Genomic DNA, 25,564 nt, shown 5'->3' on the forward strand with positions numbered 1-25,564 from the left:
AGTGTTACCCTCCTTAAGGGAGCTGGGGTGGGTCATATACTCCTCAGTTTGCATCAAACTTGTTTTCTCATCTTTTTCATTGTCTGATTTGACTTATAACCAGCTTTCTTTTTCCATACACCACATCAAATAATTATCTGATGGGTAAATCAGCTAGCAAGTGATAGACACAAAAGAAACATTAATGTCCTTCTCCTCCCGACTACATATTTAGTTAGACCCAGGGTCAGCATTACAAAATAGACTCTTATACCCATCTAGGGCTCTTTCTTTTCTATCCTTGCTGTCCATCAATGATTGATCAATGACCATGGCACCAGGCATCAACAACTTCAGGATTAATCTGTGATGAGAATCATGGGGTTTGGGAATCCATGAAATTTGAGAAAGGGCTTACCTCCAACATAGAGTGGGGAGTCAAAATTCAGAGTGGACTGTTTTGACAAGTTGGTAATGATTTTGGGGCTCCCTCCATCCACTGAGAGGGAGAGACTTTGATCCAGGGCAAGTAGTTCCACAATGTGAAAATTTCCATCATTGATTGTCTCCACACTAAAACAAAAAACAAAACACAATAACTTAGCTGATTCTCCAATTATCTATTTATTAAAGAAAAGGAGGTACAATACAAACTGGACTAAGTTCTTTTGGGGAAAATATACTCCTATCCAATATTAATAAAGATAAGTAATAAGTAACCTATATGCAGGTCAGGAAGGAACAGTTAGAACTGGACATGGAACAACAGACTGGTTTCAAATAGGAAAAGGAGTACATCAAGGCTGTGTTCTGTCACCCTGCTTATTTAACTTATATGCAGAGTACATCATGAGAAATGCTGGGCTAGAGGAAGCACAAGCTGGAATCAAGATTGCTGGGAGAAATATCAATCACCTCAGATATGCAGATGACACCACCCTTATGGCAGAAAGTTAAGAACTCAAAAGCCTCTTGATGAAAGTGAAAGAGGAGAGTGAAAAAGTTGGCTTAAAGCTCAACATTCAGAAAACGAAGATCATGGCATCTGGTCCCATCACTTCATGGGAAATAAATGGGGAAACAGGGGAAACAGTGTCAGACTTTATTTTTGGGGCGCCAAAATCACTGCAGATGGTGACTGCAGCCATGAAATTAAAAGACACTTACTCTTTGGAAGAAAAGTTATGACCAACCTAGATAGCATATTCAAAAGCAGAGACATTACTTTGCCAACAAAGGTCCGTCTAGTCAAGGCTATGGTTTTTCCAGTGGTCATGTATGGATGTGAGAGTTGGACTGTGAAGAAAGCTGAGCGCCAAAGAATTGATGCTTTTGAACTGTGGTGTTGGAGAAGACTCTTGAGAGTCCCTTGGACTGCAAGGAGATCCAACCAGTCCATTCTAAAGGAGATCAGCCCTGGGTGTTCTTTGGAAGGAATGATGCTAAAGCTGAAACTCCAGTACTTTGGCCACCTCATGTTAAGAGTTGACTCATTGGAAAAGACTCTAATGCTGGGAGGGATTGGGGGCAGGAAGAAAAGGGGATGACAGAGGATGAGATGGCTGGATGGCTTCACTGACTCGATGGACGTGAGTTTGAGTGAACTCTGGGAGTTGCTGATGGACAGGGAGGCCTGGAGTGCTGCAATTCATGGGGTGGCAAAGAGTTGGACACAACTGAGCGACTGAACTGAACTGAACTTAATTGATTTTAAAATGAATATTTTCAGGGAGATACAATCTTTTATAATTCTTATGTAACACAAACGTTTTCTTAGGTAATACAAAAGTTCTCCCATTGGGATAGTGTCGGCTGCTCAGTTGTGTCCAGCTTTTTGTGACCCCATGGACTGTAGCCCACCAGGTTCCTCTGTCCATGGGATTCTCTAGGTAAGAATACTGGAATAGGTTGCCATTTCCTTCTCCATGGGATCTTCCCGATCCAGGGATTGGACTCAGGTCACCTGCAATGCAGGTGGATTCTTTACCATCTGAGCCACCAGGAAAGCCCTCCCATTGGGATAAGCGGAAATGAGTACATTTTATTAGTATGTAGTCACAATCTTCTGGTTTGCAGAAATTACAAAACATAATGTATGCATTTTAAATGCTATTAGAGTTTCTCTTCTTCAGCTGCTGTTACTCCAAATTGTGTTCAAAACATAAGGAGCCTACAGCTGTGCCAAATATACTCTTTAGGCAGTGATGTTAGGGGATCATTGGTCTCTGCACTCTTAAGCACTACACAGTAACACTTACCATAATCAAACATGCACAAAAATACAGGAAGAAGCAACTTGGTAAGATCACTGTAGTTTTTGAAATTTGTTAATTGAAAATATACCCTCATTTTATTTGAAATTTTCAGAAGATTTTCCATCAAACGAGATTACTATGAAGATGATTCTCAGTGGAGAGGTGGGAATAGCAGATTAATTGGAATGCTCAACATAGTCATATCTAGAGAATCTAGTGATGATAATGGTTCTCCAGTTTCTCTTCTATAACTTTTAAGGGTCAGGTCTAACAATCATTACTGCCACCTTCTAAAAACTTTGAGAGGGCTTATGGAAATACATAAAATGGACAAAACCAAAGAGATTAAAAATTTTAGGTAAACAGAACATGACAACTGAAAATGAAGTTAGGTGCAATTAGTAAGTAGGTGCTATAAGGTTTAAAGGTGATTGTTAATCTAGTACAAGTGTTATATCAGGCCAATGAAACAGGGGACAAACAAAGAAAAAAATAGGATTGATAGTGAAAATTAAAGAGCGAATATTTGAGATATTGATTGGAAAGACTGGAAAAATGGTTCAAAAAGAGAAATATGGGAACATATAATAGGAAGACTGGGAATACCTAATACTCCCCAAGCAAGCATGCATGCGTGCTCAGTCACTCAGTTGTGTCTGACTCTCTGGGACCCCACGGACTGTCGCCCATCAGGCTCCTCTGTCCATGGGATTCCCCAGGCAAGAATACTGGGGTGGGTTGCCATTTCCTCCTCTAGGGGATCTTCCCGACCCAGAGATTGAACCTGCGTCTACTGTGGCTTCTGCATTGGCAGGTGGATTCTTTATCACTGAGCCACCAGGGAAGCCCTCCCTAAGCAAAATGATTGCTTAAATTTCCAGGCACTGATACTTAAATTTGCAAATAGGTCAAGCCTGGAAAATAATGAAAAAAATGTATTAACATTTCTGTATCGTTCTTATCACAGGAGTCTAATCATATTCCATTGTTTGCCAGCATAGACCAAAATGCTTTTTGTGATCTAACAATATAAACCATAATGCACAGCTGTGAAAACACTTGATGTTCTCTGGTCTTAAGTAGTTAAAAGTGTCCACATGTATGGGGATTTTGATAACCTGTTTCAGATACCATCTTAAAAAAAATAAATGTTAGATGTGCCAAACAATTTTTTTGCCCCATACCCATTTAATTATCCCAACAAATGACACCACTAAAATCAACAGAGATAATATACAAGGAATACGGGTGTGCTTGCTTTCCCTTGTGGCTCAGCTGGTAAAGAATCCACCTGCAATGTGGGAGACCCAGGTTCGATCCCTGGTTTGGGAAGATCCCCTGGAGAAGGGAAAGACTACTCAGTCCAGTATTCTGGCCTAGAGAATTCCATGGACTGTATAGTTCATGGGGTTGCAAAGAGTGGGACATGACTGAGCAAATGTCACTACATTTCCAACTACAGGTGTGCTAAGTCGCATCTGACTCTGGGACCCCATAGACTGTAGCCTGCCAGGCTTCTCTGTCCATGGAATTCTCCAGTCAACAGCACTGGAGTGGGTTGCCATTTGCTCCTGCAGGGGATATCCCGGACCCAGGGATCGAACCCATGTCTCCTTCATCTCCACTAGCGATCAGCAGATTCTTTACCACTGAGCCATCCAGAAAGTCCAATATACAAAGAAAATACTTTCTAAATAAAGCTACATACCAACTGTTAGTGGTCTTAAATATGACTCTTCAAAAGGCATATGCTAAATAGTAATAGCAACTACTAGTTAAACATACAGATTTTGGAGGCAGATAAACTTGGATTTGAATTCTGGTCTTGCATTTATTAAATGTTTAACTTTAGATAAGTTACTTGCTGCTGCTGCTGCTGCTAAGTCACTTTAGTAGTGTCCAACTCTGTGCGACCCCATAGTGCTAATAAACTTCAGTCATCTCTTCAGTAAATGTTAGCAAATATTCCCCCTTCCTATGCTTAAACTGAGGTCTATCCCTGTGAAATATTTTTTTTTGCTTTAATGCAGAGCAAAACATCTAGCCTACAGAAAGTGCAAAGTTAAATGGTATGCATTGGTATTACCATCTGCATCACCATTATCATCATCATTATATAAATAATTGGATACTATTTCAGGATCTTCTTCAAGAGGAAATTAAGTTAGGTCAGCTTTATTTTTAACATTAACTGTATGATGACACTAAAGATTGGTAGAAATATAATAACACAAGCAAACAATGCAAGCACTATTGTTCAGTCGCTTATTCGTGTCCAACTCTTTGCGACTTCATGGACTGCAGCACATCAGGCTTCCCTGTCCTTCACCATCTCCTGGAGCTTGCTCAAACTCATGTCCATTGAGTTGGGCATGCCACCCAACCATCTCCTCCTCTGTTGTCCCCTTCTCCTTCTGCCTTCAATTTTTCTCAGCATCAGGGTCTTTTCAAATGAGTCAGTTCTTTGCATCAGGTGGCCAAAGTATTGGAGCTTCAGTTTCAGGATCAGCACTTCCAGCGAATATTCAGCGTTGATTTCCTTTAGAATTGACTGGTTTGATCTCCTTGCTGTCCAAGGGACTCTCAAGAGTCTTCTCCAACACCACAGTTTGAAAGTATCAACTCTTCGGCCCTCAGCGTTCTTTATTAAGGTCCAACTCTCACATCCATACATGACTACTGGAAAAATCATAGCTTTCATTATATGGACCTTTGTCAGCAAAGTATATGGATCTTTGTTGGCAAAGTAATGTCTCTGTTTTTTAATACACTGTCCAGGCTGGTCATAACTTTTCTTCCAAGGAGGAAGTATCTTTTTATTTCATGGCTGCAGTCACCATCTGCAGTGATTTTGGAGCCCAAGGAAATAAAGTCTGTCACTGTTTCCATTGTTTCCCCATCTATTTGCCATGAAGGGATGGGACCAGATGCCAATGTCTTTGTTTTCTGAATGCTGAGTTTTAAGCCAGCTTTTTCACTCTCCCTTTCACTTTCATCAAGAGGCTCTTTAGTTCCTCTTCACTTTCTGCCATAAGGGTGGCAGAAGTCTGCATATCTGAAGTTACTGATATTTCTCCTGGCAATCTTGATTCCAGCTTGTGCTTCATCCAGCCCGGCATTTCTCATGATGTACTTGGCATATAAGTCAAATAAGCAGGGTGACAATATACAGCCTTGATGTACTCCTTTCCCAATTTTGAACCAGTTCTTTGCTCCATGTCTGGTTCTAACTGTTTTTTATTAACCTGCATATAGGTTTTGCAGGAGGCAGGAATGGTGGTCTGGTATTCCCATCTCTAAGAATTTTCTACAGTTTGTTGTGATCCATACAGTCAAAGGATTTAGCAAAGTCAATGTACCAGAAGTTTTTCTGGAATTCTCTTGCTTTTTTTATGATCCAGGCACTGCTGCTGCTGCTGCTGCTAAGTTGCTTCAGTCGTGGTACATGTTCTCAACAGTAGTAAGCTTTTTAAGAAAAATTTTTGTTGGAGTATAGCTGATTTACAATGTTGTGTTAGTAACAAGGCTTTAATAGATGATTTCTCTCCCAACTAGCCCAGGAATGAAATTCTATGGAAAATAATCTTCTATGATGGTTGCACAACTTGTATTTAGTAAAAATCACTGAACTGGAGAAAATATGTAATAAACTTATAATGAAAGCTGAAGATTATGAAAATGCATATGAGGTATATAGATGTGAAACTTGTTTTTTGATCCTATTTTCCCATTTATAAGTGAAATTCAGAGTGACTACATTTTTATCTTCCCAAAGGCTTTCAATGTCTAATCTGATGATTCCAGAACTTAGTAAGAGTTCTGAACTTAATCCCATCTGTATTTCCTAGGAATTAAGTGAGGCTTTGCCAAGCTTTTAAACAGATAAGTACTGTGAAATTAATATTTTTAAGTTCTTTGGTTTTAAGATGATATTCTGTGGATGGAGCCTGAAGAGAATATGGCCAAGCTAAGAGAATTCAAAATTAGTGTTTCATGCTGTTTCCTTAAGCCAGAGATCTGGGGTTTGCCCAGGAGTTCTTTATTATCTATATACCCTTTTAAAATAAAAACAGTGATCGACACACCAGTTGTTGCAGAATAAAACTGAGCCATCATTGATTTTGCAGTCTATCATGGTCATCTCATACCTATCCACTTGCAATGTGTAACATCCTTCTGGGTCCTGTAAGTATTGGCAAACACTCTCACTTCTCCCTAGGGTACTATACATTCCACGACTCACAAAAGTCGCAAGTGAACCACTTAACAGTAAACCTTTCCACTGGGAACATAAATTGCATTTACTACCGTTATTATGTAATTCAGTTTTACTATACTCATCTGTTACCTGAGATTCGTTTTCTTGTGTTTCTAAATGGATGTGTGAAAGTTGTTACTCAATTGTCTCGTGCTTTGCTACAGAGTTTAAAAACTTGGGGCTTAAAAGAAGAGGGGCCTTAAATTGTCTTTGATTGCCTTTATATCTGCAGGACACATTAACAATGACAATATTTCTTTCTCCATGGTAAATCTTAAGGTATTTCAGTAGTGAAGATAAATATTTCACTTCCTTCGCTTATGTCAACCCCTGCTTTTTGCTTTAAAAATTTTAAAGTATTTGTTGACATACTCTGTGCAGTGGAATAGGAATGAGAAACCAGACAAATTCAACTGGCCATCTCATTTTGGTATCTCTGGGCTAAAGATGCTTCATCTGTGAAGTAAGAATGCTAGTAAAAAATTTCCCTGCCCAATTGTTTAAGTGGAAAGAAATGGGATGCCAAATGGGAATAAATGTATTTATGTACTTGCATAAGAGCTTTCAGAAGTTTTTACAAAATAATTTATCAAGTAAATGTATTTTGGAGCAAATTCCAGATCTTCCTCAACTTACAACTGAAGAATACACTCACTGTAAATTGAAAGTATGGTTAAGTTGAAAATATACTTATACACCTAATCTACTGAACATCATAAGCCTAGCCTGCCTTAAGCATGCTCAGAACACTTATACTGGCTTACAGTTGGCCAAAATCATCTAACACAAAATCTATTTGATAATAAAGTATTGACTATCTCATATAATTTATTGAATATTGGATTGAAAGTAGAAAAGCAGAGTAGGATAGTTGTAAGTATCTTGGTTGTTTACACTGGTGGCTGACTGGGAGCCCATGGTTAGCTTGCTGTTACTGTCCAGCATCACAAGAGAGTATCATACCACATATAGCTAGCCTAGGAAAAGATCAAAATTCAAACCTTTAAGTATGGTTTCTACTGAATGCATATTGCTTTTCCACCATCATAAAGCTGAAAAATCATTAAGTGGAACCATCATAGGTTGGGGACTGTATGTATGTAATTTAAATGAAAATGCTCTAAAAATAGAGAGAAACTTTACATTTGAACGTAAGGTAGGAGTCACATGTAAAACAACAGTATTTGCACCTGAGTCCTTATTCTTCAGCATCAGTGTATCCGAACATGAAGAGTATCCATAAACCTCAGCATTACCAATTATCCTACTTTGCCTAGACTAGGCACTTTAGGTTAGTTACTTCGAAGTCTCCCCATGAAATGGAAGTGCAAATTGTTCCAAGTTACAAAGCTGATAAAAAGTGGTGCCTTCCCATATAGCATGTCAAGCACTGCTGAGTTATTTACCTTGGAAAGAAGACTATATAAAGTCTATCTACTGTCTGTCTTTCCAATGATATTCTTTTTGTCTTAATGTAAGCCTGTATGTTGCATAATCCAGAGGCTGTGTAGCTAAGCAAGCCTAACAGTCTGCAGAGGCAAGTCCTCTGACGTTGTGCAGGTTCCCTGAATACTGAAACTGATGAAGGCATGGCCTGGTCCTGTGTTTTTGTAATGTGTACATCTGATTTCCTAATTTTTAAATAGTAATGACTATGTCTTCAAAGAAGCTGTCTGGTTTGGAAAATGACATTAATTTGAATCTAAAGAAAGAAGCAGACAGTTGTGATTAACTTTTTTTTTTTTTAAGTTTCTGCCTATCTAGATGAAAAGAAGGTCTTTTGAAGGGCAAGTGATTATCAGCCTACTTGAGAAAATAGTGTTACCCTGTCCCTGTTTGAGGGACTCCTGCTGATGCTGGCTTCAAGTTTGGGCTGTCATTCATTCATTCATAGCACTATTAATAAGTCCCTCTTTATGCTATTCTCTAAGCATTCTAACAATTAGGCATGCATGCCGTATTCTACATCTACCCATTTGTTGGGCTGCTTACGGCCTCTTTGTTGCTGCTGATCAGCTCTCTTAGCAGGGTGCAGGCTAATATTTAATAACTGGCTCTCTGAAAAACAGAATGAGTCTGGAATTGTAGCATCTGGTGATTACTGTGGTGGAAAATATTCCCGACAAGGCTGACATCAACTATGAAGTCTTGAAACCTGGACAAGAGGAGCAATGCACACCATCAGCTCTCAGAGCTCAGCTCAGATGTATTACTTTCACACAAGTGGTTTTCACGTTGTGGTGCCTGGTCAGATGCAAACGAAAAGAAAACTGAGGCTCACCTGGGATCAGAATCACAAACTAGAGGGCGGAGCCCAGTACTCTGCATTTTAACATACCTTCCAGGTGACTGCGGTGCAGTCTATGTGAAAACAATTGCCCCACACACCCGTGCACGCATGCAGGCCCTGTTAACAGTACACACGTCTACGGAAATCATGTAAGAAATACAGTGAGGAAGTGAACACCATTTTCGTTCTACTGGAAAAGAAACCAGTACTACATTCTGGTTTTCTTAAACACACTTACAACTTGTCAAGTACTACCTCTAAACGTATTTCCATGAAATAATGGTTCTCATGTCGATTCATTTGGGACAATAATTGACATCTAAGATCAAAAATTTTAAACCCCAAATACACTACAATAGAAATAATATTAATGGATGCCCATTTCCCCTAATTCAACAGATTTCATCTTACTAAAATAAACAAAATCCATTCCCATTAATGTAGAAAATTAACTAGGTAATTGAATGTGCCTGGTGTACAAAATTATTCCCATATGTGATGCTCCAAGAGCACATTAAACAATGCATAATTTGGGAAACAAAGTCTTACCAAGGTATATTTCATATAACATAAAATCATGCAATTAACTGAACTCAAATTCTCCGAGGTAAGGATATGTAAAAACATTCCCTTTTAAAACATTGTATAATGTATATTTAATAAAGTTATATAAAGTGGAAACACATCAAGATTTGAAAATTTAATTCAACCAAAGAAAATATTTATTAAGCCCCTTAGGTGAAAGCTGATGGCAACAGTATTATTGATGGGCTTTGCTGTAATGATGGAGATGTGGCACTTTTTATCAGAGTGCATATTCTTAGAAGGCCTGAGCAAGGACAGAGGCATTTAAATAAACGTTAGAAAATTAGTAGGACCAGAAATAGGACTTTGGACAAATTTCAAGTTGAAGGTGAAAGAAAGAAAGAGATTAAGAATAATTCATTACACCTACAATGACCAAGAAGATGGTGATGCCTCTCAATGAAATTAGGAATGTACCAGGGTGAAGCAAAGGAAATGAAGTTAGTTCTGGACATTCTGAACTTATGATCCCAACAGCTATCATCACTTATTATTTGGTATGCATTATAAATACTTCACATGTATCAAATCACAAAATTTTTACTACAGTCCTACAAAGATGAAACTATGATTTATTATCTCCATTTATCAGGTGAGGACCAGAATTTGACCAAGACACACAGTTAATAGCAAATCTGGGACTTGAATCAAGGCAGACTGTCTTTAGAATACCTGTTCTTTTCCATTACTTCAATCTTGGTTTTGAGTTGTAATGATATTCAAATGGTTCAAAAATCAGAATTTTATATCAAATTGTACTTATACACCAGTTGTGACTCCATCACATTCTTTCCTCTCTATCCCTAGTTTTTTCTTTATGAAAGTACATGAAAATAAAAACACAAAGACACTCCTCTCTACCTTACTTTGTTTTGACACAGCTCTCTACACTTTTTTCTTTTGAACTGAGCAACAGACCTTGGAAATTTTTCAATATCCTACATAGAGAACTTTCTCATCCTCTCTTTCCCTCCCTTATTCCTTTTTCCTTTTATAGTATATTCCATTGTGTGGCTGCCCACAGAAACTTGGGTTGTTTCCTAACTTTTGTTTTTAGAACCAACACGACAGTGAATTACCTTGTGCATACATCATTTCTATGTGTCTAGGTATATCTTTGGGATAAATTCCCAGAAGTGGGAAAGCTATTTCCAAATTGCCCTTCACAGAAGTAAAAAACATGATATACTTCTAGAGTTAATATCTGAGGATAGAGGATGCACTTTTAACTCTTGCTGCACTCCAGGAATAGACACCAGAAAGATTTTCCTCTATTGTTAGAAGGGAGATGATAATGAAGATAAAGTAAGGTAAGAGTGAGGACAGAGCTAAGTGTAGAATCAAATCCTCAAAGAGACTTTATGGGGTACGTACTATATTATTACTTACAGATATGAATTCTAAAGCACAGAAAAATTAATATTATGAATTCTGAAGAACAGAAAAATTAAATACCTTGCTACAGTTTATATATAGTAATTGAACAAGCCTAGATCTGAACACGTCTTAGTCACTATGATTTAGTTCAGTTCAGTTCAGTCGCTCAGTCATGTCTAACTCTTTGTGACCCCATGGACTGTAGCACACCAGGCTTCTCTGCCCATTACCAGCTCCTGGAGCTTACTCAAATTCATGTCCATTGAGTCGGTGATGCCATCCAGCCATCTCATCCTCTGTCGTCCCCTTCTCCTCCTGCCCCCAATCCCTCCCAGAATCAGAGTCTTTTCCAATGAGTCAACTCTTCGCATGAGGTGGCCAAAGTACTGGAGTTTCAGCTTTAGCATCATTCCTTCCAAAGAAATCCCAGGGCTGATCTCCTTCAGAATGGACTGGTTGGATCTCCTTGCAGTCCAAGGGACTCTCAAGAGTCTTCTCCAACACCACAGTTCAAAAGCATCAATTCTTAGGCGCTCAGCTTTCTTTATAGTCCAACTCTCACACTATGATTATTACTCGTCAAAGACTAGATTCTCCTAAGGTATTGAAATAATTTAATGTTGTTAATAGTGTCTATGTCACAGGAACTTTTTCCAACTTATTTGGAATACTACTATATTCATATATATATATGTACATTATCTATATAAATAAATCAATAAATCAATCTATGTATGATCTCTCCATTCAAATTCTTGGTGACTGTTGCTTCTTTTCTTTTACTTAAAAATAATGCAATAACCTTTGTTGATTGTTTTGACATAAACTTAAGAGCAAGAAATAAACAAATGTTATGTTTTCCCTGGCCCTCATAACAGATGTCTCTATTAGATGATCTTCAAGCAGAAACCTCTACTTCTGGTTCATAACAAAAAGTGTGTGATATGATACTATTCTTTTTTTATAGATGTTACAAGGTATACTCTATTGTTAAGCAAAAATAGTAATGAACATAAACTCATAATAAGCTCTTTAGAGTAAGTCCTCATTTGGATATAATCGCTTGGGTTTTTACAACTCATCTAGAAGCATTTTAAGTATATTTTATGTGAACACTAGCTTTAATAAGCCAGCTCCAAGAACTTTTACTATAGTTTCTGAGAGTTCGATGCTGTTTCATTGCATAAAATAAGACATACAAAACACCAAAAATGAACCATAAAATCAATATTCTGAAATCTTTTTAGGAGCTGAAACAAATTGAGGCTATAAAATTTAAGATCTAGCAGCATTGAAAATATTGGCACTAATTCACCACCATTTAGAGATGAAGTAACTATTGTAATCTACTTGGAAACCAATAATTATGTTTGTTTCCAGGCTCTAAATATTCCCAAGCGGATTAGCTTACCACGAAAAGGACTTATTGAATTCCATTCATGGCTACAATTGGCATCTAATTTCCCAGAACCATTGTGAAAGATTAAATAACATGTGAAGCACATGGAAAATATATAAGCATGATGTCAGTAACACAGAGAACAGCATCTCCATTTTTTGTCTCAGTCAATGCCCACAAACTTGGTGCCCAGTGTGTTTGGTTTACAAATGTGTTTTGTTTGCCACAAATGGCATTTAAAAAATGTGAATCATATTTAAGGAAGGAAAACTTTATATTTAAAGTGTCAATTTTTTTCTTGAAAAATCAGAAGTTCTGCCAAAACCTGGGTCCACATTTTCACATGGCAGCATTCAGGGAGACCTGAGTAGAAGAGGTCTAGTCCTGTTTTGACAAAGATTTGCTTTTAGTTCACTCTGCTTACAACCATTCCTATTATGGTGCCAACACCAAGGCTATTTGTAACCCAGAAATGCTTCTCTAAAAAGTTAGAATCTTTTCAAGAATAAAAGAATGAGAGCACATATCATTTGCTTGCAATTAGCCCACTCAGTTCATTTAAGTTATCACCTGGAAAAACTGACTGCCTCTGAATTTGTGACCCTGCTCTAAATGGTGGCAGTTATTTATACATGTGAAGAAATAAATTCGATAACTAGGTAACTTGTCTGCCAAATGATTGGTGTTGAGACCCAAAGGAGGGGCTCTGAAGGTTATGCAAAAAGCGTACTTTGAGCAGTGTATCCTCCCTCATCCACATATCAGTATATTATTACCGCATTCAGTATATCATCAATTCATTATGTTATTAGAAACTTCCAAAATGAATGATACGATTATACATCTTGGAGGTGTCCATTGGCTTCTTATGTGTAAGCTTCTTAAGGGCAGGAACTTTGTTGCTGAAAGCTTAGAACTGTGCCTTGCACACATCAAGTGTTCAATAAATACAGATTGCATGAATAGTAACTTTAAATTTTTCCCTGTGCTGGGTATCCTGCATTTCTTTCTCTAGAACTACTCTCCATCCATCTTCTCCCTGCACTGAGCCCTGAGAGGCTCACGTGTGAGCTACATTACCGAGATCAGTGGGTGGTCTGATGTTTTCTGGCATCTGACTGGCCAGAGAGAAGCATGAGCAGGAGGTTGTTGGGAAATCGAGTATTTAAAACCCTGATTCCTTCCCTGAGGCTTGACAGCATTCCTCCATTGAAGGTGGAGCTGCTTCTTTCTGTCAGGCAGTCCTCTCCACAATTCCTTTTCTTAGCATTGACTTCCATAACTGCTGTCTCCCCTCTTTCCTTCAAGCCCATGGGCAGGAGCAATATTCCGAGTTACTAACTTCAGATCACTCCACTGTCCCAAATAATCTTTGTAAATAGTCATCTAATAAATCCTTCCTCAATTATCCAGCTTGAGTATGCTATCTGTTATTGCCAGGCCTCTAATATGCTTACAAAGTCTGCTGTAGTCAAATTGTTCCTTCCCTCCCCATAACACAATAATAGAAGAGAAGCAGTTCTGCATTAAGCAACTGTTTTCACCCAGTAACTGAGAGATCCTCACCTGTAAATGGCAGAAGCCGGGTGGGAGCCGGTGTCATAGCTGGCACGAACACGTCCTCGGTAGAGTTCTACAGCAATATGGTCTTTATCACCCTTATACAGGAGGATTCCACTGTCTTCATCTGTGGCGATCTGGTGGGAAGTAGCCTTGACATTAGTAGGATGAACAGTTGTTCATACACACTTCATTAAGAAGAAACAAGACTTCCTAGTGAAGAGCTTTTAGTCTAGTTTATTTCTTCTTTACGGCTCTGAGAAAATACTAATATACACTGAAATGATTACTTGAAAGATGACCTGTTCCTGGATTACTTTGTTATAAATAACTTCATAAAGACCTTCAAAATGTTTTTCTACATTCATAAACACATATTTACTCTCTTTCCATGCATATTAGCAATGTTAAAGATTAAAGACTCATGTCCAATGACATATGCAAAAATAAGGACATTACACAACTTATACTTCAGAAAATTAAAATTGAAATATATTTTCCATATCAAGTTCACAGTGCCTAATGTGAATCAAGTTTCCCCTCTTATATATTAAGCTGTATTGTCTCAGCCAACAATGATAAAATCTAATCAGGAATAAAATGATCACATTTCTTTTCTGTTAAAAAGAATAATAAGAAACACTTAATATGCTTCAATTAAAAAATAAATAAATTTAAAAAAGGAAGCCAGTCCCAAAAGAAAAAAAAAAAAAGAAAAAGAAACTCTTAACATTACTGAATGTGCTTAGAATTTCCTTTGTGGGAGATTTTCACTTATCTGCTCTTTTTGCTCCTGTTATGGATTTTTTTTTTTTTTATGGCATATGTGAAATGCAACTGTATTGAGCACAATGGATTTTCATGTTGCATGTTAAATTATGCAATGATTGGGGGAAATCTTTGTATTTATTCTGCTTTCTGATTTTCTCAGGGTTTTCAAGGACCAGGAAAAGTTAGGACTTAAGCCCAAACACCACTGGGTACTTCTCATAACAACTTGGGTGGAAAATGGCTGGAAATTAGGGAGGCAGGCTTTTTAAAGAACATCAGCCTGCCTTCCGGGGTCCCATTCCTCATGACTTCTCAATATGCCTTGCCCCCTTGCTAGAGTGCCAGGGTAAAACAAATAAGGAATGCGGTCATAGGAATTTGGCTAAACACATTTGAATTCAAAATATATTGAAATATCTTGCTGAACAGATAAAACAAACATGCAGCCGCAATCTGCCCTATGTAAATTTATGACCCCTAATCTAGCCTACGGAGAAGCAATGGCACCCCACTCCAGTACTCTTGCCTGGAAAATTCCATGGATGGAGGAGCCTGGAAGGCTGCAGTCCATGGGGTCGCTGAGGGTCGGACACGACTGAGAGACTTCACTTTCCCTTTTCACTTTCATGCATTGGAGAAGGAAATGGCAGCCCACTCCAGTGTTCTTGCCTGGAGAATCCCAGGGACGGGGGAGCCTGGTGGGCTGCTGTCTATGGGGTCGCACAGAGTTGGACACGACTGAAGTGACTTAGCAGCAGCAGCAATCTAGCCTAACCTTGTCTATAGGGGTCTGAATGACTTGCTCAAAGGTAAATGGTGACTTGGTGGAAAGACTTAAAATTTGAATTTGTAAATTCAAGTGGAAGCTAAATGACACTTGGCTGAATATTCTGTCAAAGTGTTTTCTGTCTCATTTGTACTCTTGTCAGCTGCATATTTCCTAAGGAAAGCTCCCCACTCCGCCCACCCTCGCAGTGTATAAAACCTGAACTGCAGAGCCACAGAAATAAATGAATCAAGTGGCATTGTGCATGTCTGCATGCTAAGTCACTTCAGCTGTGTCTGACTCTTCGCGACCCTGTGGACTATAGCCTGCCGGACTTCTCTGTCCATGGGATTGTCAGGCAAGAATAATGGAGGGGTCGTCATTCCCTCCTCCAGGGGATCCTCCCCACCCAGGGATCGAACCCACATCTCTTACATACCCAGCATTGGCAGGAGGGTTCTTTCCCACTAGTGCCACATGGTAAGCCATTACCTAAGCACAAAGCAAAGATATTTTGCTGCTCTCTTTCTCAGTGTGAGTGTGTGAGTGTGTGTGTGTGTGTGAGTGTGTGTGTGTGTGTGTGTATTTTATGTGATCAAGTAGCGAATACAAATACCTGGTGTCCATTTAGGTTTGACAGAAAGAAATATTAGAGAGACTAACAGGAACTTTTCCCACAAGTAGCATTATCTGTCATTGTGCTATGCAGTATGTAACTGTCCGTTTAAGAAATAACATCACTCAGAAACCGCCATGCACATTTATGCTTGGAATCTGAGCTGATTTCAGATGAGATCAGCTCTTGGTAGTGGGGGAACCTTACCTGAAGAGTGATGTTTGTTTGAGGCCGGACCTTGGCGGAAGGGATCTGAAGATAAGACTCTTTGTTTACAAAATTCACACTGACCAGTTTTTCACACTTTTCTCCCTGGTAGCCAGGCAAACACTGGCATATTGGCTCATTGATCCTGATGATGCATTGAGCTCCATTCTGACAATCAAAATTATCACAGGGGCTGGTACGAGGGAGAACCATAGGTGGAGAAAATTCACAAAACAAGCCACTGAAGAATGAACAGAAAAAAATACATTGATTAGATGTTACTTAATTGCCAATATGAACTGAGTCCTATAATACTTTAAATACAAATATTCACTTGCACTTTTACCTGTAGCCTTCAGGACAGGTGCATGTGTAACCGTTCACTGCATCGGTGCAGTGGGCTCCGTTCTTACACTTGTTATCTTGGCAGTCATCGAAGTCAATGTCACAATGTTCGCCTATGTATCCTGGAGTGCAGTCACATCTGTTTGAACAAGCAGGTAAACAGTTTTAAACCTAAGTGAGCCAAAATGAGCACAACAGTTGCATTTCCTCTAGGAAACTGGTACTGCCTTTGAAAGAACATATTTAGAACAGGCTCATAAAGCCTAAACATTAACAGATGCCTGGAAAACAGTACTGATCTGCAAAGCTTTCCATGCTTTCTCACTGTGATCTCTCAGAGGAACAGCAATTTCCCCTCTCAGATGACAGTATGCCTCCACAATCCAAATAAGATTAGGCTAATTGCACCGGGGTTCATTCTTTCCTCTTCCCCTCCCTTCCTCTCTTCTTCCCTCACTCTATTTGGCTATGGTATCCTCTATTTCCAGCTAATTCATCTGAGTACTGACATGATAAAAGTGTTGTGTTGTAAAACTTATTAAGAATCTTAAGTAAATTTTTAAGAATAATTAAAATTTTTAATTTTCCAATAGAGACTGGATGCATTAGAGTAAAATATAATTTTATGAAAAGCAAACATAATAGCATTAGATATTCTCTAATTCACCATGAATCCAGACTCCTGTTAGGCCAGAATGGGGGCTGACCTAACTGGGTAGAGCAGGGAAGGTGATACTAAATTCCTGGGACCCAACCGTAGACAGCTTTTCAGACTGTTCACTTTGGTGGTGTGGGGCAGAGGGATGTGTGGCTGCACAGCTGGTGAAGAACCAGGGATAATACAGCTGAAGTTCTTTGAGCATATTGCTTCAAGCCCTGTTCTAGTCACTTTTTCATATGTGGATTCACTGAATTCTCTCCACAGTCATGTGACATTGGTGATACCATGACTCCTTGCTACAAGTGAGGAAACAAGGCACAAACTGATTAAGTGCCTTGCCCAAGGACATCCAACTTGTGTGCCACAGTCAGGAACTGAACCCAAGCAATCTGATAAGAAAGCCTGAATTTCTAACCATAGTCCTATGCTGTTAAATTAGTTACTCGGTGTTCCCTTTAAAAACTTTTTCATCAGTGCTGACCATTGGAATTCTATCTATGACACCAAGACACAGTACTTTAAAGGTGCTCAGAGAAAAGCAATATGGCACGTGCAGCGATTATTAAACTATGCTTTGTGAAGCTATTGGAGCTCCTACAGATATAGCCATAAATAGGGAGGGGGCTTCTGGCAGCTTCCCTCTGAACTCCGCCACCCAACAACACTTTACTGCTGTGATTCATTAGTTTTACACATTGGCTTCCATGAGTATCTCTGTTTGGAGTTTAAGAAAGGGTTTACTGACTTAAAAAAAAAACAACAACCAGGAAATTATTTTAGCCTAATAGTATTTGGACTTTGCAAATAGGCAGAGCTGTGTTCATATTTTGGTTTCATTGTGAAGTGTATGTAATCTTGACTACATTGCTTAATCTATGTCTTCCTCCCATCTATAACACATATATAGTAATTTCCATCTCACAGGTGTTTGTTAAAAGTTTAAATAAAAACATTATCTACAAAATAATTTGCATAGCATTTTATATATAATGAATGATCAATAAATGATAGGTTTTAAAAAATAATTCTAGGTAAGTCTTTATAATTCTAAAAAAAATCTTCATGGTTTAGACTGTACTAATTATTTACTTTTCTACTTCAAAGCCATTAAGATGTAAGTGAATGAGGATAGTTAAAAACACTCTAGTGAATGTGAATATTATTGAATGCCAAAGGTTTTGCCTGAAAATGCAAAATCAGGATTTAGGAGTTACTGGAGAACTGATGAATTAAAATAAATGAGAGTATATACTGTCTAAGGGCACCACAGACAGTCTTGCATGTATGAATTAAGAAATCAAATGAGCTCACTGCATAAGCGTGCTGGCTCTAGAGCCAGTGGTTTTAGTGCTAAATCATAACAAAGCAAAGTAAACAAGCCTGAAGTTAAATGGATTCTAAATGGTCATAGACATTCTCAACTAGATGGACAAGGCCTGAGAAAAGGGCTTCCATCAATGTTAATGTGAGCAGAGCTGCTCAAGTACAGAGCATTAAAAGAAGAAGAAATGCTTTGAAACACTCTGAATTATTTATCTGAGAAGAGAAATCAAAGTAAAAGATAAGAGAACCACATATGCACCAAAGAGGCTGTCTAAGAGCTATTTTATATTCTTTTCTCGACAGAGACTATTTTTCAAGCCCATTAGAACTTAGAGTCACATCATGACCAACATTTTGGCCTTTCTTTGACTTCTCAGGCAGAGTTTCAAAACAGGAAGAAAATATTTAATTATGGGTTCCTTAAAGTTTGTATTATCAATAAAATGTATCACATTCTCTGAACTCTATTATCTGACAAGGAACAAGGAAGAAAGCAAAGACTATAAAATATATCGTTTAGAAGCCCCAAAGCTGACTAAGTAAGATGTATGCTTGAAAATTCTACTTAAGGCATATCATAGTCTAAAAATATCTCAAAGCAATTTAGGAGATTTATGAGGTATAGAATAAAGCAAGAGAACTAAACCCAGCTCTATTAGCTTAGTAATAAGAAAATGTAGTTCAAGGAACAGGACAATTTTTCCAAACAATATTTGTTGGTAGAAATTTTCTTTAGCAGCTTCATATAATTTTGGTTTCTAAGTTCACTTACATTTTTGCAACTTCCTTTCCCACAATGTGCAATTATTTATAATATGGGAGTAATAGCAAACACTATGATTTATCCTGTTTCCTGCTAAACTACATACAAACTCACAATTACTGCTGAAAACAATGCATTCCCAAATCAGTTAATGTATAATCCAGTAAAATGCACTATAAGGAGCATGCAATGTAATTGATAGTAATTGAAGATACTAAACTAAGGGTTAGTCTTTTTGAAGATGAACTTATTTTTGAATGGTTTCCATTAAGTTTGACTAACAGTTTATCTTGTAATTACAATTCACAAAGCTTTGTGAAACCTGTCCAGCAGATAAGTCCTTCCGGAAAACCATCTGCTCTACTGATTAATTTCTCTAAGAAATGATAATATTTGTTATGTAAATGATGGAAGTTCAATTTGCCAAATTCATTACGGGGAGATCAAAGACAGTAAGAGCTAAAATAATATACCTATGTATTTGGAAGAACAAAATGCAATGCAGGATTTTGTATAAAATAAAGATTTCAATAAGACTTTTGTTTTTACCACATACGGTTGGAAAGTAAAATATAATGAAAAGTAGAATCAAATATATTTTCTTTAAAAAAAGCATCAAATAAAATGAACAGGTGCTGCAACTGTATATTCTAAAATAATGAATTTTAAACCAAATTGAATTGAAATATTCTCTAAATGAAACGAGAATAAATATTTTATTCAGATTGATCTTCGAAAGGCAGTAGGGGTCAGGTGATACAACCCCATCTCCCATTCAACTTGGAATATTCAATAATCTGTTGACAATTATTAATATGTTAGTCCCAGCTCTAATCCACCTATTCTTATAAAACTGTTCCTGATCTGAGTAATTTTTAATTCTCTGAATCTTATGGCAACTAAGCTTGAGTATGAGAGAGTAAATAGCCATAAAGCTCCATAAAACCAAAAGATGGCAATATTAGCACATGCCCTGACCCATGGCAGATGCTCAATAAATACTGGGTAAAGAAACAAGTGGCATTGAAACATGTAAAATATCATGTATGAAATGAGATGCCAGTCCAGGTTCGATGCACGATACTGGATGCTTGGGGCTAGAGCACTGGGACGACCCAGAGGGATGGTATGGGGAGGGAGGAGGGAGGAGGGCTCAGGATGGGGAACACATGTATACCTGTGGTGGATTCATTTTGATATTTGGCAAAACTAATACAATTATGTAAAGTTTAAAAATAAAATAAAATTAAAAAAAAAAAAAGAAAGAAACAAGTGCACTGGGATGACCCAGAGGGATGGGATGGGGAGGGAGGTGGGAGGGGGGTTCAGGATGGGAACACATGTACACCCATGGCTGATTCATGTAAATGTATGGCAAAACCACTACAATGTTGCAAAGTAATTAGCCTCCAATTAAAATAAAAAAATTAAAAAATAAAGAACAAGTATTGCTATTTGCTAGTTGTCTCCTGTAGGCACAACTCAACCTGAGCCTACAGTATCATTTCTGAGAATCCAGTTTACCTTCTGTAACAAACAACCTGCCGTGGTGATAAAGTGTAAAACTTCTCAGAGGTAACCTGTAGTAGAAAATCACCCAACTGGGAAGTATAAAATGCAGCTCCAGCTGTACCACTGAGTAACACTGAGACCTCTGGACAGACATGGACCTCTCTGGGTCATGGTTTCCTCATGTTTAAAATAAAGGATACCTACAGGATGATTTCTAAACTACTGCCTGTCTAAAAAGAAATTGCTGTTGATAGACCCTTAAAATATTACAGAATTCTACACATGACAGTGTACATGCTTCCATGTGTAAAATAGATAACCAATGGGAGTTTGCTGTATGACTCAGGGAGCTCAAACCAGGGCTCTATAACATCCTAGAAGGCTGGAAAAGGGTAGGAGGTGGGAGGGAGGTTCAACAGGGAGGGGACACATGTATACCTGTGGCTGACTCATGGTCATGCATGGCAGAGACCAGCACAATTTTCCTTCAATTAAAAATAAATAAGTTTAGGGGAAAATGAAAAAAAAAATACACCCAAAAAACAAACAAACAAAAATATTACGGAATTGTGGCAAAGGAATAATTTCATTTGATACCAAATATATTTCAGGAAGATTGCTAGCTGGCATGACTGGATGCTTTATCATCCCACAAAACATGCACATGAGTGAAGGAGACACTAAATATTAATTAGTGTCAACACTAATTAACTAAATATTAATTAGAGACAACAGACATAAACGGACTGTACCAAGGCGACCTGGGACATAGGTCACTCTGCCTTCCTCCATTTGGGTAGTTAAAGTATTATTGCAGACCAAAACATACTCAGTTACATTAATTTAAACTTCTTATTTTACCAAACATGACTTCCATTCAGGTAACAACGCATCTAGTAGATATTATGAATTTATTTGGGATTCTCTGGTGGCTCAGCTGGTAAAGAATCTGCCTGCAATGTGGGAGACCTGGGTTTGATCCTTGGGTTGGGAAGATTCCCTGGAGAAGGGAACAGCTACCCACTTCAATATTCTGGTCTGGAGAATTCCATGGACTGTGTAGTCCATTGGGTTGCAAAGAATTGGGCACAGCTGGGCGACTTTCACTATTGGGTCTCAAATGAATTTAATTAAACACAGCCAAAGGCTATTTTGGATGGATGTGAGAATTGAACTATAAAGAAAGCTGAGCACCAAAAAATTGATGCTTTTGAACTGTGGTGTTGGAGAAGACTCTTGAAGAGTCCCTTGGGCTGCAAGGAGATCCGACCAGTCCATCCTAAAGGAACTCAGTCCTGAATATTCATTGGAAGGACTGATGCTTGAAGCTGAAACTCCAATACTTTGGCCACCTGATGCGAACAGCTGACTCATTTGAAAAGACCCTGATGCTGGGAAAGTTTGAAGGCAGGAGAAGGGGACGACAGAGGATGAGATGGTTGGGTGGCATCACTGACTCAGTGGGCATGAGTTTGAGTAAACTCCAGTGATGGATAGGGAGGCCTGGCGTGCTCTAGTCCATAGGGTCGCAAAGAGTCAGACACGACTGAGCGACTGAACTGAACTGAAGTAAAGGCTACTTTGGGCTTCCCAGATGGCCCAGTGGTAAAGAATTCACCTACCATTGCAGGAGACTTAAGAGATGTGTGTTCAGTCCCTGGGTTGGGAAGATCCCCTGGAATAGGAAATGGCAACCCACTCCAGTATTCTTGCATGAAAAATTCCATGGACAGAGGAGCCTGGTGGGCTACAGTCCATGGGGTTGCAAAGAGTCCAACATGACTGAGTGATTAAACACAGACACACACATTCAAAGGCCCTTTTATTTCATACAAAATTTCCCTTGAAAAGTCACAGAACAAAAGGAAACTCTTTGGTGTACTAAAAAAAGGTCATATAAACACTTATAAGAATGCCAATAACCCTGGGGAAAATGCCCTATAAATCCTGAGCAAAGGTGTGAAGCTAGACCCTGAAAGAAGAGGGTTCCTTAAACAAAGGCCATCCTTGGGACTTCCCTGGTGGCCCAGTGGCTAAGACTCGGAGTTATCAATGCAGAGAGCCCAGGTTCAATCCCTGGTCAGGGACCTAGATCCCACATTCTGCAACAAAGATCAAAGATCATGCATGCCGCAACTAAGACCTGGTGTAGCCAAATAAATAATAAATACCTAAATAAATAAAAGAAGAAAGGCCCTCCTCCCCCAATCATGAGCTTCAATGCAACCTCAGACTTACTTGTATCCCTTTGGCGTCAGGATGCACTTGGAGTCATGCTGGCAGGGGTTCAAGTCCTGGGCACAGAAGTCCAGTTTCTCCTCACACAACTCTCCTGTTAACAGGGCAAATGGCATTAGGTCATAGAGAAAAGTTAAAAGCTTTTCTGCCAGCAGGCTGTGTCATGGGTCTGAGAGGTAAGCATAGCTTGTGATTGGCAAAAATAAAAAAATCACAAGGCATGGAAGCAGAAGATCCAAAATGCTGGTTCTGCTGCTAAATACTTCTATGACTTGGGACAACGCAACTACTGCAAACTGTGAGTAGGAGGAGCCCCTTTAGAATGTAGTACACTGGAGGAAAAGGGAATATGGATGCTTTTCATTTTTATTCATTCTTTTTCATTTGGACTTTTTATTGAGGTATAATATATATTCAAAAGATAAATGAGTAGCTAACAAATGGTCACAGACTGAACCCATTCATATAACCAGCATCCATATCTGAAAACACAGCATTTACCATCATCATTTACCAGAGGCTTGACTCCAAGGATAAGTAACCACTACCCTGACCATAGATTATTTGTGCCTGTTTTTGAGCTTGATAGATACCAAATAGAATCATTTGGTAGGTATCCTTTTATATCTGGCTCATTCTGTTGTTTTATGTTTGAAAAAAAAATAATTCTCAAATCTTCAGGGTCTCCAAGGTCTTATAAGCCCAGAAAAAAAAAGACTGTTTCCTTTTTATGACTTATTGGAACAGCTTAACAGAATACACCTCAGCTACATCCATCACGACAGAAAGAAAACAGCAAAAGGAGAATCAATCAAGATAGAGAATGTATGCTTCTTTCCATCAACTAGTTTATAAAGAATAATTGTCATCCATAAATAAGAACTACAAGCATAACCATGTCGATTCTAGACTCTCTGTGCTGAATTGCATGTCTGATTATCTCTAAAGAGATTTCTTCATATACAAATAATACAATCATATATTATTTTCAGACACATTAGACCAAATATGATTTTCAGTGAGAACACTTTCCTGATTATTGTGTGAGATTTTTAAGTTGTCGGGAAAGATATAAGATTTAAAAGTTCTTTCCTTTTCTACCTTACCTTTAAATGATTTTATATGCAGTAAATAAAGGAATAAAGCGATACATCTATAGGCAGCTGTTGTTCATTTCCAAGAAACAATTAGAACTTTTATGTGTTCAAAGTGTGTAGATTTAAAGCAGCGTTGGTTAAAAAATCAGGAGTCTGAAGCAAATCTCTTTGTTACAGACTGTTCTTCTAAGGTATACTTAGCCAAATGGTAGAAATAGTTGCCTAACAACTAAATTTGGTATATCATTTACACTTCAAGGATCTTTTCCCATGGTTTAAGTATATACATGTACTCAGTTTGGAATTACATCAATGTGGTATATAATTAGTTTTTTCCCTGTCTCTTAAAGAGAACTAATTGCACTAAAAGTCTCATATATTTCTTTTATAGGAAGACTTTCTGTGTCTTTGAATCTGTGATACAAAGAATTTTTATCAACATATACATGATGAGCTATTTTTAAACAAGGTTTATTTAAAGCTTTTTACTTTCAACTAGTATTACTTTAAATGATACAGCTTGATGGAATGTATTCATTGTAATCTATCAAGCTACTGTGATGAAACTGCTGTCAGTTTTCAAATTAAATCTATCCAGTTGGATACAGACTCTTTACAGTAGTCTATATCTAAGGCAGTTTAAATATTATTCTATGTATGCTTCACTTTATACGCAAATAATGTTATTTGAAAAATGATAAGAGGAAATGCTTTACTTCTTATTCATTGTGATCTAATATAATCCAATCCAATCCAATTAAGACATTCTAAACCACAGTTCATAAGGATTTACTAGATGATACTGGACTAGATGCTGGGGCTTACAAGGATGGATGCAAGGGACTCTGCTCTCAATCAGCTCCCAGTCTACCAGTAGAGAAAGTCTGAGCTGGAGACAGAACATAGAGAAAGAACTTCATTTCTAAGAGAAGAAAACAGGAGTCAACCCTTAATTCTCTGTTAAGTATTTCTCCATAAACTTAAGGTGGAAAGGAGTGAGAAAGGAGATCAGTCTAAGAAACTGTTAACTAAACAACAGCTTTAAGACTAAGCATGCCAGCTTAAATGTGAAAGCTACCTCAATATCAAGATTTCATGATTTGATAAGGAATCTATCTTAAAAGAATAGCATGCTGTTGTTGTTTAGTCACTCAATCATGTCCGACTCTTTTGTGACCTCATGGACTGTAGCCTGCCAGTCTCCTCTGTCCATGGGATTCTCCAGGCAAGATTACTAGAGTGGGTATCCATTCCCTTCTCCAGGGGATCTTTCAGACCCAGGGACTGAACCAACATCTCCTGTATTGGCAGGTGGATTCTAACAAATGAGCCACTTGGGAAGCCCATAAGAATCCATAGCAGTACATTAATCAATACTAATAACTATACTAATTACTTTAGCCATCAGAACAGCAATGCTAATTGCTAAAGTTGTATATGATAGATCATTGTGACCATCACATAGCTGCACATTTGACTCTGGTAAAACTGGCTGGTTACTCCCAAAGGACTTATCTTCATTTAAGTATCACCAAATATGATAATACTAACAAATAATACAA

At 38.2% G+C, this 25,564-nt stretch overlaps 1 protein-coding gene across 3 annotated transcripts in view; it reads right to left on the minus strand.

The window, feature by feature from the left end:
- Positions 1-25,564, minus strand: part of SLIT2 (slit guidance ligand 2) — a 405,363-nt gene that overhangs the window by 11,552 nt on the left and 368,247 nt on the right. For all 3 annotated transcript variants that reach the window (XM_086406326.1, XM_086406325.1, XM_086406327.1), the window contains 5 exons: positions 22,906-22,999; positions 16,410-16,547; positions 16,064-16,304; positions 13,710-13,840; positions 398-552 (listed from right to left, as the gene is read on the minus strand). In XM_086406326.1, coding sequence (XP_086262452.1) covers positions 398-552; positions 13,710-13,840; positions 16,064-16,304; positions 16,410-16,547; positions 22,906-22,999 — 759 coding nt within the window. The remainder of the gene's footprint in view (positions 1-397; positions 553-13,709; positions 13,841-16,063; positions 16,305-16,409; positions 16,548-22,905; positions 23,000-25,564) is intronic.

This window comes from Bos grunniens, chromosome 6 (assembly GCF_055505025.1).
Source record: "Bos grunniens cultivar Pamir isolate PY7600 chromosome 6, Bosgru_T2T1.0, whole genome shotgun sequence".
Lineage (NCBI taxonomy): Eukaryota > Metazoa > Chordata > Mammalia > Artiodactyla > Bovidae > Bos > Bos grunniens.